Genomic DNA, 21,556 nt, shown 5'->3' with positions numbered 1-21,556 from the left:
TCATGGTGTGCTTGACATCTGCTTTAAGCTACTGGTCTCTTTTACTTCAGGTCAAGCTGCACATTTGCACTCTGAAGCAGAGAGCATCAGGCATCAATGTCTTAAGTTTTTGCATTATGTGAAAGTTTTCATCTTCAGGTGAGATTTACATACATTTTACGAAATTGGGTACTGAGCTTTGTGTAGCTGCTACTTACCTGTTTTCTGATTGTGTGTGTTGTATTTTCCTGTACATTCAGGTATCTGGACCCCCCTAAGGTGGAAAATGATAGAGTGCTGCATCCTTATGAAGAACTAGAAGCTCAGTTACCCTCAGTGTTGGTGGAAGAGCTTCATGCTTTGACTGTGCATGTTGGTCACCTTTGTGAGCTTCCTAGTAATGTCCTGGCAGCCTTTACTATTCAAAATCAGGCAAAGGTTGGTGTCTTTTTATAATTTTATTTTTTCATGTGGCATTATGTATTCAACTTGAAAAATTTTGGCTTAATATAAGTTAATCTTTTTGGTTTGGTTTTTTCTTTTCTAAGTGCCATCCTGTACTTGGTCAACACAACTAATTAGATCTGGATTTTCTGTTGTTGTTTTATTTATCTATTTTCGTTCTGTAGCTTTAGAATTCTTCCTATAGTATACAAGTGATAGTACCAATTACATGTAGATAAGTAGGCTTGAATTAGCATAACTTATTTAAAAAATTCCTTGGTGTTTGTCTGTAGTAATGTTTAAAATTTTTGAGCATCCCAGTAGGAGGGGCATTTCTTTAAAAATACATTCTGAAATCTGACTCAGAATGGGAAAAGATTTTTTATAAAAGAAAAGTGAAGATGTGGAAGGAGGCACAGCAACATTAAATACTACTGAAGTATACACCATTAGATTTGTGCACACACATAGCTAATGCTTTCAAATCTTTTATAAAGACAGAAAAGGAATTTCAGGCTTATGTTGTATAAACTAGTATCTGGAGAGGAATGATCTGCTGAGAAGCAGCATTTTGGACCTTTATTTAGCTTGTCAGTAGTGGTTGAACTGATTAAAAACAGTAATTTCAGGTAAACTTTAAGGAAGAGAATACTAAACTGTTGGGAGTTATTTTAAAGTCCACTTTAGCAACTTTTGTGCTACATAATGCTTCTCTGTAAAAAAAAAGGTTAACTAAGGATGTTTTAATTTGTCAAGCTTGAATCAAAACTTCATAAACAGCCTCTTACAGATAGAATTGTAATGAAACTTTTGTTTGTTTATTTTTTTTTCTTGAACTGAATGGCATTTATATGTTACGTTGTATTTGATCATAGATATTCATAATGTTCATTGCAGTCCATATTAGAATGTCAAGTCCAACCATTACTGCAGCATCTCCACATTCTCCACTAAACCATGTCCCCAAATGCCACATTCACATGTTTTTGAACACTTCCAGGAATAGTGATTCAACCACTAAACCTGGGCAGCTTGTTCCAAAGCCTGACCACCCTGTGTTAGCACAGTATCCAAAATTCACTAAAGCAATGTTAAATATAAGTAAATATATTTCTACTCACAGGTCTTTCCTCCATCATGGCACTTACTACATCTCCATTTGGACATTAAGTGGCTAGTATTAGAAGTTCTTCATGTACTAGGTGAAAAACTGAAGAGTAAGTATGCAGGCCTTTTTCTTGAACTTATTCTTTTGCATATAACTTACCTAATTTTCCCATCTTGATTTGTCCAGAATCAAAACTACTTTTGGTAGTTTTTAACCATAGCTGTCTGTACTTAATGGGGTAAACTCAGATACAGTAAAGATAGGTTCTTTGTGAATCATCATGCAGCTCAAATTAAATAAAATTGTATTAGGAATTTGCTCTGTCAAAACAAAGATCACAGAGTTCATACTCAACTGATGCAGCATACTAAATATTTAATAACAATGCACTTCTTGACATCACAAATAGAAATGCATTTAGAGCTATTCAGAATGCATAACAATGAATGGCAATTTGATGACAACAATGTAGGAAAAGTGTCCAGGCATGGACCAGAACAAGGATTCTCAGAGGACAGAATTTGTATTGCTAAGCATGTGTGACACTAAGAAAATATTGGGCAAAAGAAGAAGCCTCAATCAGGGGAGCTTATAAAAGTACAGAAAGAAAAGGGCAAGGCAATATCTTTTTTTTTTAAAAATTATAAGGCTTTAAAAGGGCAAAAAGTAAGTTGATAAGAGTAAGCTGTTCATAGAAGTTAGATTAAAAAGGTCATAGAATGCAATTGAAAAACTCAATTTCAGAGTAGTTCAGTTTGCTGAAGAATTGTAAATAAAGAAAAGAACTTTATTTGCTTTGTGAGGCTTATATCTGTTTTTCATGTCCTTTCTACCAAAATAAATCACAAAAGTGTGTTTTCTTTCACAAGTGGTGTGTCACTGCAGCCGTACCTTCCCTCACACCACGTGAGTATAAGCTGTGGATATAAATTCCACGTAGGAATTGCAACAGTTGAAGTAATGTTGAGGTATAGAAAGAACACACTATATGCTTACCCCAGTAACTGGTGTTGAATGTGAACTCTTGGATTAGCTTTTGCCTGCTCCAAGTGCTGTCACAACACAGCCTTGCTCCCATTAACACATTTTCTCTGTTTCTACATTACTGTGTACTGTGTAGGTTGGCTTTTTGTTCCATAGTTCTAAGTTTCTCTTATGATCCATTGTGGGATAGTGTGTTTGCCTTTTTTAGAGCATTTTGGAGAAAGGATAGTGAAACTGTTGGAGGCAATATATTTTCCAGAATTCAATATTTATTTCTAGATAATGTTCTGATTTATAATACGGTCATCTATCTTTGTAAGAGAAAGCTCATGATTTTTAACAACAAAATTTACTAGTCAAGGCAGTCATATCTCTACATACATTATCTTGCATTCTTATATGCTTAGAATTTCCTAGGTTTTTATCTCATTCTGTGAAGTGTTCTGAGTGGAAACTTCACACTGCTGAGACCAGTGGCAGGATAGTGGATTCAGGGCTTCACCTTATATTTCCAGAAATAAAATACAGGCTCATTCTATGTATTGTCTGCTCCACTGATGTCAAGGGAGATGTACTGTTGAAAAGCTTGTGGGATAAGATCTTACAGCCTCTTAACTTCACCATTTTATCTGTTAATGCCTACAAATGCTCAAGTTGGAACATGATCGTGCCAGCTTTCTACATCAACACATCTAAAGGAAAGTGTTAGACCTCTCCAGAATTGTTTGTCATCAACTTGCATATCTGCAAAACATGTCATGATTCCAGAACATGCGCACTGCCATGTGACAAAGAGGAACTTGCAGATAAATAAATCTTTATTCCTCTGCAAAATCTGTGCCAATAAAAGGCTGTAAAGTGCCAAGCTTTTTTACTGTCAACCTGAATAATACCAGATTTCAGTGCAATGATGGAGATTAGCTTGAATTTAGGATGAGCTTTCTCACATGAATTTATAAATTAAAATTACATACAGGTCAAGAGGCCCATTCTAAAACATATATATGTCTTAAAAGAGAAATCCTGTCTGTTTTGTATTGCTAGAACCAAACCTGGAACTAAACAATTCTACTTTTCTTTTGTATTTTAGGACAAGTTGTATATGCTAACCATTTCATTAATCTAACTGGAGAGAATCTAACCAATATCAGTTTATTTGAAAAACAGTCTGGAAATCTCATATCTGATTTAATAAGGTTGGCCATCAACAAATATACAAAGGTAACTCTTTTTCCTTATACAGGCCATGGGCAGTTATATGCTTTTACTGGGAACCATATGAATTGGGTATTCTACCAGTGCATGGATGACTTCTTAGTGCTTAGTTGTAAATGTTAGTATGGCTTTGTATTTCCATGTTTTAAAGAGTGTTATTTGTTAGGAGCTCAAATTGTGTTATATTTATTCATGACCATCTGGCAGTTGAATGAGACAGTAATATTGAAATGCACTGTGTACAGAGCAGAAGTGAGTGCCACATTTTCTAAGTTCAGTGTTCCAGGTTTAATGCCAAACATGGCACAGTCTAAAAGGTTTAGATAAATGCAAAAAGAAAGTCTTTTCAAACTCTCTGAACAGGAACAAAAAGAGGATAAGTCTAATCCTGGCAGTAAGCTAACTGGACACTTAGAGAATGTCATATTACAGTTTATTGTTGCAGTGTGCCTATTTCCACCACCTCATCTTTCTGTTAGAGCACTTCTGCATTTGTCATGGGAAAGCTTTTCTGTGTCTTCTCTTTTCCTTTTTCTTTCCTTCTATAGCTGCAGTGTTTTTCTCACTTGTTTTGAGCACTCCAGAGCTAGGTCATAATAGCTCTGTATAGCAGCCAGTAAAAGAGCTGTGTAATCTTTGTGTCATTGTGAAACCTGCTTTAGATGGACGTGTGTGATCCATGAATTCAGGACTGAACTCTGAGAAAAAATAGCAGTGACCACTGTATAATTTATGTTTTCCTAGTACAAAAGCATAAGAAATAGAGTCCCTCTTCTTCATGTTACTTTTGAGGGTGGGGGAAATGGCTGTACTAGCCTTTGATAACTGTTCTTTTAAAATACCTTCCTGTAGAAAACTGTTACCTCTCAAAATCAGTTTTGATATATTAAATTCAGATAATACTGCAACCTTCTCCCCTAACAAAAGGCAAATAGATGAGGATAACATTTTATAACAGAAAATTCAAATAGTGTCTTTCTGTTGAACACAGTGCTTGATGGTAGGCTTGAAAATTTCAGATGGTAAAATGACAGATTCTACATACTTTCACAGAGCCATGTTACAAAGAGAGAAGATTGTTTTGCCACTGCTTTTTCTTAAGCTTTCTCTAGGCTTGGGCCACACTGCTTGAATTAGTTCTATTTGAGATTAATTTCTAAAGTGAAGCTTGCACTTGAGCTGGTGCCTCCTATAGTATGCAACCCTTCTGTCATCCTGTAATGGAAATACCATCCCTCAAAATTGTTCAAAATGCAGTTAATACCCCTAGTAGGTGGCACCATCAGCTCATCACTACAACATGTCCTTGGGCTTTTGGCTGAGAACATTCATGAGTGCAGCTCTTAACATTTGTGGATATCCTTGGAAAGAGGGACATAAACTCTAGTGTTCCAGACTCATATTTTCAGATTGGTTTCTTGGGCAGCTCTGATATCAAGGTGCTTGACTTGGATCATGTACTGACTCCAGTGTGCTCTGAGACATGTTTGGCAGAGAAATATGTATCTGTGGATATCTTTCTTCTGTCTTTAGCAGTCACACCTCTGGCACCAGAACTGTATTGTCCCAACAGCACCACAATTTTGGGTTTTAAACATTCTTACCAAGACACTGAAATGAGGGTGCTGTGAGAGGAAATGTGGAGTATCTCTGAAGAAGGCAGTATCATGACTATCCTTAGTCTAAGCAATATCTGTATGATGTCTTGCTTTGATACTACTACCCAGAGTCTGTCCTGAATGGATATGTGCATTTTCATATTTCATATTTTCATATTTATAATTGAAATTATTTAAACCTGTATGAAACTGTAGTTGTAAACATATTCTAAAGGTGGATAATAAATAAGAAGTTTGCATCCTAATAGAATATTATACAGATTTGAAATTACTGGTGATATACTTGTTGTTCTAACTGTGAAAGTGTAGGTTTTTAGTCATTCACTCCCACTTCTATAATGTCTCACACAGTCACTGCTGTCACTGGCATTGTGTATTTTGATTTAACTTTTAATTTGCACTGTTAGGTTTCCAAATTCAGAAATTATTTTAAGTGCCAGTGTGATTAGAGAATAGCTGTGCAGGAATGGATCAGAAAAAACATGAGGATATAAAAATTCAGGCTCCACCTCATCAGATGTGGATGGCTAGGAGTTAGTTGGCTAAACTAGTCACCTGAGGTACTTTTATTGTCATGGAAGGATAACAACCGTTCTGCAGTGGGATTCATTGATCTCTCTAGGTACCTATTCCCCTCTGTTTGCTTTAGAGATATGTGGGTTGATTATTCAAACTAGGACTACTCATTGTTTAGGGATAAAATGAGTATAAGCTGCTTTGTTTTCCCTCTTTTCTTTCTACATTTCTGCCATTGTGTCCTTGCTTGAAGGCAAAAAGTGCTGAACTGAGCTATTTAAGCAAAGCTTTTCTCCCAGTTTTTGCCACTTCTGAATACTGTTCGATGGGTTCATGTGTCTAAGGACAGTGTAAGTGAAGTTTTATCTATAGTATGATTATTTCAAATACAAGTCTGGTAGATCTTAAAATCATTAAAGCATACAGAGTTTCTTTATGTATTTAGCACTTCTTTTTGCTGTTTTGTTTTGTTTCACAATTGAGAGAATGTAAAATTGAAAGATGAATCACAAGAAGACTATTTTGCATTTGAAATGCATCAGTCTGAGTGAATTTTGTTAAATATGGAATAGTAATCAAGTAATGTACATGACTTGAAATATGCTGTTTTCTGCATATTAAAAGAATGCCTTGCAGTAAATTTACCGAAAAGCAGATTTTGTGAAATGTTGTGGGAACATTAACATCCTCATCATGCCAACAACAACAAATTCTACTAGCATTATGCCTAGTCATTAAGGATTTTTCAGTTAAAAATAACAATAATAACTGGTAAATAATTTGAAATCTCTTTCTTCTCAAGAACATCAACAAAATGTAATCAATCATTTTCTTTTCCCTAATATCAGACAATGAATTAGTATTTATGGTAACTTCTTTTCATTTAGGACATGGAATGCCATTTTTGTGTGATTAAATAATGTCTGAGAGTGGATCAGAAGAAACTAGGAAATAGCACAACCTATAATTTATTTAGAATTAGGAAAGAGTCTATATTGTATGAGAGAGATATTTGGGATGTTAGTGAAATAATGTACCTTTGAATGAGTAATTCTAACTATATTATTTACCTGAAAAAGCACTCCTCAAACCAAACAGCCAAGACGAGAAGAAATATTGATATATAAAACACCATTTCAAAAATTAACACTTCTGTGAGTAATTTTATTCTATATTCTCTTTCAGGTGCGACCTTCTGAGGCTCTTACTAGTAGCCATTATTCCTGTACCTGCATTAAAGAACTATGGATTCTACTTATTCAATTGCTGGACCACAGAAATAAAGGGTCTAATACAGAGGTAAAGGAAGAAAACTGTTACATGTGCAGTACAGTCACCAGATGTTCCCATCCATTTGGCCATGAATGCGCAGATCTGATGGTAGAACTGAACTCATATTTGCTCCAGGAGAACTGCATGCCAACTGTAATGCCTTGGGTCACTGTCTTAAATGTGCATGAAATCTTAACTCTAGGTTTGCAGTGTGCTGTTGGGTTATGACCTAGGGCATTGATAAGGAGCACTCCTAGTGCTAAAGAAAGCAAAGCAAAGGAATACTGTGAAAGTTCTATTCTTTTTATGGAACACCAAAATACAAAAAGTCATGTTTACCTATTTTTAAAAAAAAATATTTGCAGTTTCTGTAATATGTCACGCAGTGAGTCATCTCCAGGCATTAGAAAAAACATGGGTACAGTCAGAACAATGATCCAGCTAGCTCATGTTTCTGTTTTTTGTTACCAGGAGCTAGATAAGGTGGGTGAAATACACATGCAAAGAAGTCCCAGAGAGCTTCCTTAAAAGTAGAAAGATAGGCACAGGCTGTAAGAAGTAGTAATGTTGTCATATGGGCAAGGGTCTGAGTCAATGAGAATTAATCAGTTTGTCAGGGCTGGAACAGACTGTGACAAAACAGGGAACTGGAATCTCTATTTGCTGTCTTTCACATTGATTCTCTACCACCTACTGTATTCCTCCTGGTTAGGATAGTCTGGCACTAGAAGTTTTTCAGAATTATGTTATAACAATTCTTCATTAAAGAACTCTAATCTTTCTCTTGTGAGTGTTGAGGCACCATCCTGTCTGCATATCATCAATCCATCAGCTTGTAGTTTTGCCTGTGAAATATTGTACTGGTGACCCAAGCTTGTCCTTTCACAATGCTTTCTACTGACATTTGAGAGAGGACTTTCTAAGGTAGCCTTGAGTTTTCTGTGGTAATACTCACAACTGCTTTTTTTCATTTTCTTTAAATGACTGTCGTCTTGCATTCTCTGTAAAAGCAAATTAATCAATAGGACAGTGTTGTAGAGAAAATTAACATAGGTTTTGTTATTGGAGACAGTTCAAATTACCTTTTGCATTTGCTACAGTGTTTCTGGAGCTTGGTGAACACAACCCTAAAGAATATCTTTGAACGGCCAAGTACTTCTGAAAGTGTGTCTGGGTTTGACACAGTTCAATGTAAAGACCCATTGAGTTTTAGCTGGTGGATGATGAATCATCTGGCACCACTCTACCAGTTTGACCGTAATGGAAATCTAGATGAAAAGGTGGGTATGCTTTTTTCTGAATACCTAAGAGTTATTATAATTGACTTTGATCTTTTTGGTTGTTTTTGTTGACAGAAAACAATGAATTTTTTAATGCAGGAATTTTCATACTCCTTAAAAGAAGTTGTTTTTCTGTTGGAAGTGTTAAGATGTGCTTTGTACAAGTCAGTAAATGTTCCAGGAGTTCCAGACATATTCATGTTACATACCAGATATTCAGTAGATAACTGTGTGAAGGAAACTTGAAATATGCCAACTAGTCAGTAGCACATATACTTAATGACGTAGCATATGTTTTAAGATTGTCTGCCTGTAATATAAATGCTTCACTGGATTTCTTGTTTTAGGAATTGAGCACATGAGTTTGGGGTTTATGAAGTATAAACCTCAAACACTGACTGTGTAATTATTAATGCCACTTATTTTTATAAAGTGATAGCTCTGCTCTGGATAAATTTCCGTCTGTCTAATTGCATTACCTTTGCATCCATAACATCATAAGATGTTTGTGTATACAGCCTCATTTTTGTGTTGGTATGCTACCAATACACGCTGTCTAATGACTTTAATTCAAGTTTTGGTTTAGGAAACTTGCACTTGCTGAGGCAATTCATCCATTTTGAGATGTATAAAAGCGGACAATTTTTCTTAATTGTCTATAGAGAAAGCTTGTTAGAAGCCAATGAGGTGGATGAAGACCCAGAAACTGTGGGGTTTGGGGTGTTCTTGGTGTAGTGTGTTTTGCTTGGATTTTTTTTCCCCCAGCAGTGTTTTTTGCACTAAGGAGACTCCAGTCATGCCATCCTCTGTCATTTCTCCTTCTGTTCTTTTATGCTGTTACTGTTATTCTTTTTTTTCTGTTTGTTTTGGGGTTTTTTTTTGTTGTGTTTTTTTTTTTATTTTTGGGAGGGGGTGTTGGAGGTCTCTTTGTTTGTTTGATTTTCAGGTTTTTTAGTGTGGCGGCTTTTTAACTTTTTGGCTGCGTTGCCCATATTCCGTGATTTTCGAAGCATAAACTGTGGCATCTTCCACAAACTGGACTTAGTTGCCCTTTATTGTGAATTGTCTTTAATTATTTGTAATTTAACAGCGCATATTAAAACTGGAAAGGCCATACCTTCTTTCTGTTAAAATTGGTACTGTGATTTCCATTCCTGATTTAGGATGAAAGGTTAAAACCTGAAAATGTGTTTGTGAACTGCATATCTGTAAGAAGGGAAGAATGATCATGCATGTTGAGCAGTTTTGATAACTTAAAATCCCTTTCTTTGTCTTTAAAAGCAGTAAGTCTGTAAATAGAAAATGAAAGAAAAGTGTTGAAATTTTGAGAATGCTTACAATCCTAAGTAAAATTAGACTTTCCAAAAAAATTAAGAATTACTTGGATTTTCTAATCTGCAAATTTATTTTAAAAAAATTAAATGTAGCGAAGGTGTGTTAATTCATTTGTTGAATACTTCATTGAAAACTCATGGCCATGTCTGTTTGCTGGCGATGTGGCATGCTTATGCTGCTTCTGTTTGCCAGTTTACAAATCCTTTAGGAGGCTATGGCAGGCTGCTTGTTATCATGTGGCAAAGTGAAGCAACTTCTTGCACATTTATACAGTGTAAAGTTGCAGACCAGGTCTGATTGTTACACTGAAAATTGTCTCAAGCTTCCCTTGGTTTTGCATGCTGCTGCCTGGTGGGGGAGAGGGACACAGTCCAGAGAGGATTATAGAGGGACCTTGCATGATAGAATTACTACACTTCTGCTTCTTAGCAGAATTTAGAAAGTGAGAAAATCTCGGGGTCAGCTGCTTGTTCTCTGCCCCCGAGGTGAGTTGGATGGTCCAGGGAGCGACCCCAGGCTCTGAAGAATGAGACTGGACTCTTTGTTGTTCGGTCTTCAGGTTGTTTATTAAGTCTTATCTACAAAATTTTCTCCCTGGCAGACAGAGGTCTGACCAGCAAGGCAGCCACGATGCTCTCCGACCGCCCCCAAGGCTGCTCCGTCTCTTATACCACAAATTACGTATATCATATTTACCTTTACCTTCCAATACCTATCACCCATGTTGGACAGTGCACCCCTATTCTAAACCAATCCCCAAGTGCTAACATCACAGCACAAGATGGAGGCCAAGAAGAAGAAGGAGAAAGGCTGGACACACCCAGTTCCCTCCATCTTGCCTCCTGAACCCCCATACCAAAAAACCCAAAATCTTCTTTTCCAGCCCGTGATAATTTCACTATTATTCTACCTAAACTGTTGTGGCTTGCTGATCTTCATATAAGGTTGGTAATTTGCTCCATGGGTCATAATCAAAACCACAGGTGTCTTGGGCTCTGTGACAGGGTCTCTGAGACCCCTAGCAGGGGTCCTGGTGTCCTGGACAGCCAGAGGTGTGTCCTGGGTCCCGACAAGAAAAGGTTATTCCCAGGTGGAATACAGAAATCTGTGTGAAGCACACATTTATACTGGGTTTCTTATATTTAATGCCCTAATCCAAATACAGTGATACTGATTACTTTCATCATTGGGGCTTTTTTCCTGTATCTCACTCTGATAGATACTCGGTATTTAGCCTCATGAGAGATTGGTTTTTTTTGCCCCAGGCACTGTATTATTTACATAAGCCAAAAAAAAATGTAGAATAGGAAAAAGGATTCCTGTTGTTCTTATTTTAAAATAGGAATCTGAGACACAGTGACAGGAAGCAACTTGCCCAAGCTTAAATAATGCTTTTCCTTTAGACCCCACCTGGGAGAAGAGAATTTCCAAGTCTTGATTTGTAAATCATGAGACCATCCTGTGCATGCTTCTCTTGATGTTTCCAGTAGTCTTTATGTTCAAACTGTTAGCTCTGCTTTGCATTTCTGAGTTACTGTGAGTTTGTCCAGGGATCCCTGTTCTCATACAAAAAAAATCTTATCAGTAACATCAGGGCCTTCTCACCCACCACAGTAATATAATCTGTCATGGACAGGTTAATGGTAACCATCCCTTTAGGTCCTGTTCCCCTCCTTGAATTGCGACCTCAAAATATTTTTTGAACATTATAAGGTAAAACAATCTCTGATACGAATTTGTGAAGTCAGTACAATTACATGAGGACTCTGTTGTCCTGTTTTGTTGATTAACATATGATGCAATGGCTTTGTGACACATGCTTTCTTTTAGTTAACTCTGATCAGAGGTGGGAGTGTGATGTGTCATAATGATGGTTATTCATGTGCTCTGTAGCAAAAATTGCCTCTAAGCCTATGTCATCTGTGGAATATTTTCAGTTTTTTAATGTGGTCTGCATGGCTGTAAGGTTGTTATGAAAGGTTTTAAAATTCCAAATAGGTTTCAGACTTGCTTCTTTTTATTTTTTCCCCCTTTAGCTCATAAAATGCGATTTCAAATATGCAATGATTCATATATATTGAATATATATTTCGCATACATTAAACCACATTTTTAAACTAGAAACTTTTGGACAGATTTCTTAGAGACTGTTCTGAGGGATGTACAGTACGTGTCTCTTTCCATATTCCCCTGTTCAAGTCCCACTTCACTCTTCTGAAAAGTAGGATTTGTATATTTAAAACTCAAGTGGGACCTGATGAGAAAATTTGCCACTTCTGAACGTTGCAGGGGTCAATTTTAATATCCTCTAGGCTAAGGTAATATAGGCAGAGTTACTTGGGGCTAAGAATTCTTGCCTTTGAATAGAATAATCTGAAATGACTATGTGGCAAGATATGCAAACATGGACTTCCAGCTAAGAAGCCTAATATGGCTTTTCCAGGTACTCAGCTGTTAGTCCTTGCAAAAGTTTCTTCCTGCAAACTCAGCTCAAGTTTTTAGTTTTAGCAGCACTTCTGTGCACTGTGAGGTCTCTGGGTTCTGTTGATTTCTAGGACTCTCTGTGGGTGGAGGGAGGATGTTTTAAGTGGTTTGGAGTCAAAGATGTAGGCTCTATGTATGTTTTGACAGGGACAGATTGTAAACAACGGTAAACAGGTGCTGTGCCATATTGCCAGTGCAGTAGGGAATACTGTTTGGATATAAATCCATGGGGATTTGAATGAAGCAGGTCTGTTAAAATATAGATACAATTGTAACTAAAAAGAGTGCAGCAGGTGGTTAGTGTCCTTCTTTCCTGAGTTTGGACTGAACTTGGGTGCACTCTTGTAATCAATCCCAGCTGGTGTCAGGAGTTTGCCCTAGATTATTCCAAGATCTTGTAAGGTGATCTGCATACTGCAGACGAGCTGGAACTTTGGCAGTAAACACCTGTTGTATAAAACATGTGTCCTTGGTCTATGGTACTGCTAAAAACACGTTCTAAGCAGCCTGATTCAAACATTCAATGCTCTCATAGACATTTAGCATAACTCTAATATCTACTTATTGCTGCCAAAACTGGTATTTTAGCAGTTCCTTAGCTTTCCTTGAAATCTGTAGTAGGATGTTGCCCATGCATAGGTATTCATGTAACATCAGGCTCTGAAACACAGTCAAATATTGAATGTACATAATGGCCAGATTTGTCCAGAAATGCTGATTGTTCCTAACCCTGGGTTTACCTGTTATTGAAGTGCTGCTTTACTCCTTGACTGTCTGTTGGTGCAATGTCCTCCTGACACCATGCTAGCTCTGATTTCATGATACAGAGCCTTTGGCATCAGTAACAGCTTAAATCCTATTCACTACCCTAGGCATGATATGCCCTCTGCTGTTCTGGCACAATTTTTGGTCTCCATTTCCTGTGACCTAAGTCAGGCCCTATTCCCTTTTTCATTCTTTCTTCCTCTCCTAAAGCTCTGTGTTGATTCACTGTTCTGGCTCAGAGTCTCACACACAGAAGTATCAGAACAACTGAGCAGTGGCATGCTATAGCTGTGAGGGCAGAAAGTGGAGCTCAGGATGAGAAAGAAACAATGGGAATTTCTTAACTGATATGGGTCAAGTTCCTGAATCATGAAATCACAGCTTTAGTGTAACTTTCTATAAATCTGTCCTTTCATTTATATTTGTTCCATCAACAGTCTATGGGCTGTGACTTGCTATCGTTATCTTTCAGTATTGTCTTTTTCTTGTAGTATAAGTGTAAAGTCATCAAGTAGTCAAATAGTGTTGGATGAGTATTAGTGCATTTTTTAAAAGAATTAATTTTTAAATTTATCTTGGTACTTTATGGAGTTCTGTGTGAAACTGTCACCAAACCACACCATTAACCAGTTTAATCAGTAGGAGAGGATGATGGAGCACAATGGTGTTGCTGCTGGAAAGTAGTTATATTTCAATTACCAAAGCATAAAATACTCTTTATTGTAAATTCTAAGCTGATGTTTAAAGGACAGCTATCTGCAAAATAATGTACAAGGCTTAACAGCTGTGGTAGTGGAGGAAACAAGTAAGGCAGGACAATGATGGAAGTACGATGTTCACACATCTACTTATCTACAGAGGCTATATACGTAGCTGTATGTAAGAGATGATTGTTGAATCTCCTAGAAATGTAAGTATATTGGCCTTGTTGCCATTTATTTTTCTCCGGAGAAAATGGTCTTAGTTGCAAAGCCTTGTACCCTTTTCTTTCCTGCTTTGCATAAATAGATGGGAAAAAAAAAAGCAAGAAACTGTGAGATTATACCTTTTCTTCCTTCTTACTCCTTATAGCTTCCTTTTTACGGTACATTAAAGAAAGAAACTGTAAGGCATACTGCTTGGGCTAATAACAAATGCCTGATTTTTTTGCATCTCCATTAAAAATAAAGGTTGGATTGCAAATGAGTCACCTAAAGTGGTTCAAGTTGCATACTTCTTATTTTTATTAGCTTTCTGAGGGCTAATTTTTAGGACAGATATCAGTTACGTGCATATAACAGAAAAGCTCTTTTTGGTGATGACTACTGTATTCTGTCATAAAATTAAATATTTCTGGAAATATTTTGTCTGCTTACTTTTGTGTTATTACATAGTGCTTCCTGTAAGGGATACAAATGCTATTTCATGTCGATAATTATTTTTCAGAAACAGAAGGAATCCAATTGGAAATTTGTGGAGGAGCTCCTTAAAAAATCCACTGATGCTCAAGTAAGTGTATAAAGGAAAGAATAATGAACAAGGAAAGTGTCAGGGATGCTTTCAGGAAAAGACAGTGCATGAAACAAAGTCCAACTAACAAGTGTATTTTTGGAGTTGTAGTGTTTTTATCACTGGTAAATGAACAACCTTGACATAGCTAAACTATGACAGTGTACAGTTCCCTCCTTGTTAGCAGTTCCACTTGCTTTAAAGTGCTTGTGCTTGATGCTAAATTGTCAGATAAAGAAAAAAGATAATTATCCTGGAAGGGTAGTATATGGCTTCTTAGACAAGATGTATTCAGAATAAGAACTGGATGCTTAGAAAATGTAAATCAGATACTGAATGTAAGGATATCAAGTTGAGGAGACATGATGAAGGAGATAGTCAGTTGCATTGAAAATTCAGCTATATCCTCATCACAGCGGGAAGGTGACTTGCCTTGCTGAGCAATTTGTCTTACAGGCTTGAATCAAACTCTTACTGATAAGGTTCTAGTTTCTGAGCACTCATTTCATACCTTATCATTTTTCTTTCTGCAGAACTGTTAATGCAATGCTTCATGGCCCAGAGGTCAGAATTGACCTCCTTTTAATATGCTTTTAAATACTCTGTTCATCAAGTTTTTTAAAATAAGTTACATTGTAGCTCTGTAAATTTGTTCTGAAGTTGCATGGCACAAATTGCAAATGTTGTATCGGCAATGCCTGTAAAAATAATTTCTTTATTTATGTATGTTTAGGACAAGAATAAACATGTTTATTTTTTCATTTGGTATATGAAATTAAGAAAAATCCTACAAAGTTCTGTTTTTGAAAGCAGAAGGGGAATCTGTTCTTTCAGTTTTTTTAATTATAAAACTGTCTTGCTCATGGAGAAGCAATATCTGTTGTTAAAGCTGGAATACAGAACAATACTTGTTACAGCTTTTTGACAAGAAAATATTTGTGCCTCTTAGGAGAGTTGAAATGATAGCATGAATTTTCAGATTTCTAAACATAAACTCTAATGTTTGGCTGCGTAGTTGTACTCTATCAGCTTAAAAGATTAAGTCTTTTTGAATGATTTTACAGTATATGACAAAATACAAATTGTGCATATACGTTAAAACCCCAAGTGATGTCAGTACTTATTGGATGCGCTTACCATTCTGTGAGAGAAATTGGAGAGATTTAGATAAGATGCATAAAAACTGAGTAGCTTATTGGCCACCTTCCTGTTTGCATCTTCTGTGTGGCAGCAACCTGAGACACACATTTGTAGTTAATGTTCTTTTCTTCAAAATAATCCCCTTTTCTTGTGAGTGTTTATTACTTTGAATAAAGATTACTTTGAAAAAGAACATACATAAAATATGCAGTTTTTTGATGCTTTTGTAAAAAAAGTATTGAACTGTAGACAGTTTAGAAAGGCAGCTAAGTGGCCAAGTTCAGAAAACTTGCATATTGAGTCAGTCATGACACAGTAATATGAAGCAAATATGTGTTTTAATTTCCAAAGGCAACCACTGTTGGAATTAAACCCTCATTTGCCAAAGACATGGTTGTAACTATTACCAACCATCTAAGGAGCCATCTAGTTTATTTCCTTTTTTATTTGTTCATTATTTTTTCTTGCATTATGGAGTTAGCTGCCCGAGGGAAGTGCTCCTTGGGGAACATTAATTCCTGTATGTGCATGCACAAGTGAATGGAGTACTTTTTTAAAACACGCATCCTGCTCCCTATCCCTGCACAGCAGCCTTCCTGACAGTGTCTAGGAAGGAGAATTCTTTTGCCAGTAGACATGTCCATCTCCTCTGTTGATCTGTCAGCTTCAAGTGGCCACTCCTACCTTTTATCTTATCCTTTGCATCTCTTAAGTATTTCTGAGTCCAGAAAATGTAGTAATGAGAAGTACAATGAGATATCAAGAAGTCAGTAGTGAAACGGAGCATTGAAAAGTGGGAAAAAGCAAAACTGATAGTAGTACTCTTTGAATGAACAGCAGGACAGAATTGATGATACTGCCTATTAACACTTGGCATGACTTTGTTAGTTAATCCTATCTGAGCCATCCTTTTCAGCATATAGCCTGTTATCTACTAAAGATGCACAGCAATAGCTGTGCAAAATAAATTAAAAGAAATAATAGTGCTGAATTGCCCATTTGCTAGAGAGGGTGGGAGTTGGTAGTTAAAAACTTCATTTTTAGTTATATGGCAACTTAAAAACTAACCACATTTAGTACTATGTCCATCAGCCTCATAATCTTGTGCTTGTTGCTCCCTAATTTCCCTATAGCTTGTAGACTGTATGCTCAGAAGAATGGCAATTTACACTGAATGGAGGGAGGAATGAAGAAGAAATCAAGTATGTGTAGTTTTGTGTGTTCAAAAGCATCTGAAAAAGGTGCAGAACATGCATTTGTAAGGTAAATTGATAATCTCCTAACAATGACTGTTAATGTCTCTTCATGTGAGCTTCAGATTCTATGCTGTGAGAAGATGATTCAGTAGGTGTTGTTGTAGCCACTGAGGGTAATAGAGCATCATGAACCAGCAGAAGCTGGAGTTAGCTTTAACATCCTTAGGACAGCTAAGTATTGGGATACAAAAATGCCTAACCATTATTAAATCTACAGCATTTTGGTAGTTTCAATAATACTGTTGTGTTTAGTGGTCCACATGCAGACGCTAGAAAGCCTAAGGCATGTTAATCCAGGATACCCTGGATTTTGGATGTGATGAGGACCTGCAGAAGATTGTGTTGCGTGTCCAGGTGAAGGTGGTTGCGGGGTGCCCCAATAATGCCCTGTTCCCAACAGGAGCTCCTTTAAGATTCAGTCAGCCTGCTGTTGAACAAGGAAAAGATGTGAAGGTGCTCTTCATCCTATGGGATCAGTAGTGATGGGAGCCAAAAGCACCCTGAGATAAGATAGGAGCAGTCGTGGATACCTGGGCAAGTGTAGTGGGCTTCTGCCTTGGATATATCCTTTCAGCTTCAAACAGTTGACCAACAGCTGAGTTCTTCAGCCACAAATTGCTCTCTTTTAAAATTCCAGGTAGATAAGAGTTGACGAAAATTGCTCATGTGAAAAAACTCCCACGTCTATCACAAAAAAAGAGCACTTTTGGGGAAACTAGTTGTATGAGGTGTTTGCTACCTTTTCTGTAATTTGGAATTCTTGTCCAAAAGAAGAAAAAAAAAGCTGGTTTACAATTCTTTTTGTACTGCAAAATGAAAATTATCGTAGTAGTAATATTATCATAATTGTATTTGTCTACAGAATGGCAACATCAAACTGACTAGATTTAGGGGTTGTCAGTATAAGAGGAATTTGTGTTTATGAAGTTTTATTGTGAAAATCAAAAGCTTTTTAGTTTGCAAGTGCTAATAGCAGTCTGTCTTATTAGACTTCTCATTTTAGAGAATAAATGCTTTGTGCTGTTTCATTTCTGCCTCAGTTTTGTTATACTTTCACTGTATTTTTTGTTTAATTCTGCCTTGAGAGATAGAGAAATATTTCTTGGGTTTCTAGGAAAACCAATTTTGATACTACAGTAGGAGGTCATAAGAGAAAAATGTTATGTTTAGATAGTACTATCATTTTGATAGTATCAGGTGTTCCTCCCTTCTGTGATAAATTAAAAGCTGACTACCTCAAGAGTTCTGATAGTATTTCCAGCAGTGCAAGAGACCATTTTAAGCAAAAGAGCAATGAGAGAATCCATTAATCCCAGGGATATTTGAAGTCTGGATACTCTTTTATATTAAATTTGAGATAAAGCCTTCAGTGCTATCATGGTTTTGGAAACTGTTCTAAAACTATAGTTGGACAGATAAATAATGGTTCAAACTGAAGATGCTCTGTTTATTGTTGAATTAATTTAACTGAAGGAGTCATTGTTTGTTGAATTAGATCCTAAACATAACCCTAGATTCAAAATACAACTTCAAGACTAAGCATTCCCTTTCTGGGAATTTTTGAATGGTTTGTGTTTTGGTTTTTGTGTTTCATTTTTGTTTCATTTTTTTACAACATTGTAACTGGGTAGATCCCTCTAGAAAAATAGGTATGTTCGGCAGTAGGATTTTTTGTTTTACATCAAGACTCTTGCTTTTATTCATTAAAAACAGGAGCAGCTGTTCTGTCCCTTTTTTTGTGCAAGATTGGGGTTTTTGGGAATTCTGTTGAATTAATAGTTATGTCATATATTAAAAAATACTTGAGTATCTCCTTTCATTGTAGGCATTTTTATTATGTTTGAATTACTATTCTGGATATTTTTAATGAGTCTTTACTGGAAAGTTACTTTCCTATTTCATTGGGTTTTGTATCTTACGTGTAATGTCTTGAATATATAATTTTCTATGACAACTGAAAATGTCTTTTCAATTTTCAAGTTGTTTTAGGAATGTACTACTTTAGAAGCCATATGCCCTACGGTAATGGTTCATGAGAAGAGATGGCAGACGTGGTTAGAAGTTCTTGTAGGTGATTGTATACTTGTTTGCAAGTGTTGTGATAAAGTGTAGCAAGTCAAGTTTTCCGCATGAATGTATAGCCAGGTAGAGACAAGTTAACGAGTTAGACTCATTTGTGTGGCATTGAAAACAGGAAAAAAACCAAAGACATAGTAAGTCATAAGAAGTAGCACTGTGACTAAATCATAGAATCATGTGATGGTTTGGTTTGGAAAGGACCTTAAAGGTCATCTACTTTCCACACCCCAGCCATGGGGTAGAGGGTGTTAGACAGACACACATGTAAAAGTCTACTCTTAAGACAATTGCACACAAGTTGGTTCATTAAACCACTTTTGCAGGCAGTGGAGACAATAAAGCCCTTACAGGAATTATCACCCTAAAGCAGATGCTTAAAATAGGCTGGGTTAAACACATGATTTTATTTCAGACCATGAAGCTCTTTAATATCCTACCTCCTATGAAAGTTCTGTTTTGTTACCAAAAGCTGGATGAGAATAATTCCACTTTCATTATCCCACAGTTACTACCTGAATGCTTCACTGTGTTCAAATTGTTTGGTATTTCCTATTTTCTTTCCTATGAACCTTTTCAGAAGTCTTTTCTAGCCTAAATGATTCTGTGATTCTATGATTCTGGGATGAACCAGCATTGGCTGGTTTGCAGGGTGCAGTTGTCAGCTTTTATCTCCAAGTTTGTTGCTTGTATTAGAAGATGCATTTACTCAACAGTATATAGTTAAAAATATATTTTATATTAGGAAATTACTTTGAATAGTCTGATGTATTGGTTTTATGTATCCTACAATTAATTTCTTACCTCCTGTTCAAGGCTGGTGTGTTGGAGGAACACTTACGAATGCACCTTCAGTGCTGTTTGACTTTGTGTAGTTTCTGGGATTTGAACCTATCTGTTGTCACCATACTCTGGGATTATTACAGCAAAAATCTGGTAAGTAGATGAATATATAGAAATGTAGAATTCCATGTAGACAGTCCTTGATTTTTGCCAATTATTTCAGATTTTCCTGTAGCCAAGCTTGATTGCTATCCTTGTGTAAAACTACCTAATCAATGACAGTATCCTTAAATTTGCTATGTTTGTGTAATGAAATCATGTTTAAATTTGTTATGGTCCATTACATTATGAAATTATAGAATGTGATAATATATTTTAAGTCCTATTTTTCATCAGGCCTACACAGTTTAATATCTTGTAAAAATACTTTCCACACAGTTACAATGCATTTTTATGGTTTTAGCCATGGTAGGAATATATCTTTTTGTTCATGTGAAGGAGTGCATCTTACTGCCTTTGTAATATTGGCATTTATTGTTATTTATAATATTTTCTGTTTTCATGTATTCTTTCAGAACAGCTGCTTTACTGTTCCTTGGCTTGGTCTGAAGGATCTGGCAAATATTAGTAAGACTTCTTTGTCAATGCTTGAGTTGGTGAAACGCTGCTGCTGTGAACAGCAGGTCCCTTCTCTGTACAACTCCAGCAACAGTTACTTCATTTTCCTCAGCATCTTGGCACGGATTATGAAAGAAGAAAACAATGGTGTGCATCCTTGGAAACAAATTAAAGGACGGTATGGATGCTATTTAGTTTGTGTCATTTTGTAACAAGAGTAGTGGGTTAGGGGCCCTTCCAGCCACATGCGAGGTAGAGGGCACTCTGCTCATGACAAAATAAAGGGGGTGAGGGATCCAGGGTGACTCATAATTTGAAGAAGCAGTTGTTCCCTGAAGTTTTTGTTGCCAGCTGAGGCTGTAACTGGGTCCAAGAATCACCTTGGCATCCATAGAGTGGGATGATTTACCTCGTCCCACTGGCCAGGAATTTGGTAGACTGGCAACCAGTGCAGTGGTACAACCCAGTTGCCAGACAGATAATGCAATTAAAGCACAGAAATTGTGTTTGAGCTGCATGTAAGCCATGTGTTGTTCAAGAACATGCAGACTGACACTTGCTAGACCTGCATTTTCATTTAAATTTTTTTTTCAGTGGTTTTCAAAATTTCTCATAATATTTTTGTGAGGATTTTAATATTTCACTTAATCTTGGAACATACTAATTAAGTACAGTCAGTCATGATATAAAAAAACCATAAAATATATATGCTCTAAATCAAATCCTTGATGTTTTGGATGTGTACTAATCTGTAAGACTTTTCTTGTAGTAATGAGATAGCAATTGTAATGATGAATACAGACTTGTTAAATTTTTTTTTCATTAGATAGAGAAAACAGAAATAGATCTAGTTTAGGCTTTTGAGTTTCTTTAAAAGATTTTGTTAAGTATTAATATAATTAATTAAAATTTTATTAAGCATTAGTAAGATCTTCATGTACACAAGTAATGAACATTAAAAAATGCCCACATGTATACACACCTTACAAAGTTGTGGTGTTCTTCTTTCAGAAAAGAAGGATTATCTTGGCTATCAGAAAAGACCAGCATGCCTAATGTCTATGTTCACTTCAGAAGTTGTTATAGTCACTGAAGTTTGGCTTTATGAATCACTGCAACTACGTAGAAACAAATATATTGTTGAATTCTGTATCACTGTCTTGCTTTTTTTTTTAATTTTACTTAGCCTACTCT

At 36.3% G+C, this 21,556-nt stretch overlaps 1 protein-coding gene across 1 annotated transcript in view; it reads left to right on the top strand.

Moving 5' to 3' along the window:
* MMS22L (MMS22 like, DNA repair protein) overlaps positions 1–21,556 on the top strand; it is an 88,490-nt gene that overhangs the window by 9,438 nt on the left and 57,496 nt on the right. The window contains 9 exon segments of the mRNA XM_031066591.1: positions 51–138; positions 240–417; positions 1,547–1,640; positions 3,606–3,736; positions 7,051–7,164; positions 8,238–8,417; positions 14,427–14,489; positions 19,778–19,897; positions 20,320–20,540. Coding sequence (XP_030922451.1) covers positions 51–138; positions 240–417; positions 1,547–1,640; positions 3,606–3,736; positions 7,051–7,164; positions 8,238–8,417; positions 14,427–14,489; positions 19,778–19,897; positions 20,320–20,540 — 1,189 coding nt within the window.

The sequence above is a fragment of the Geospiza fortis genome, unplaced genomic scaffold (assembly GCF_000277835.1).
Source record: "Geospiza fortis unplaced genomic scaffold, GeoFor_1.0 scaffold53, whole genome shotgun sequence".
In the NCBI taxonomy this organism is placed as follows: domain Eukaryota; kingdom Metazoa; phylum Chordata; class Aves; order Passeriformes; family Thraupidae; genus Geospiza; species Geospiza fortis.
Note: the sequence above shows the minus strand (reverse complement) of the source record. Positions and strands in the feature narration are given on the sequence as shown.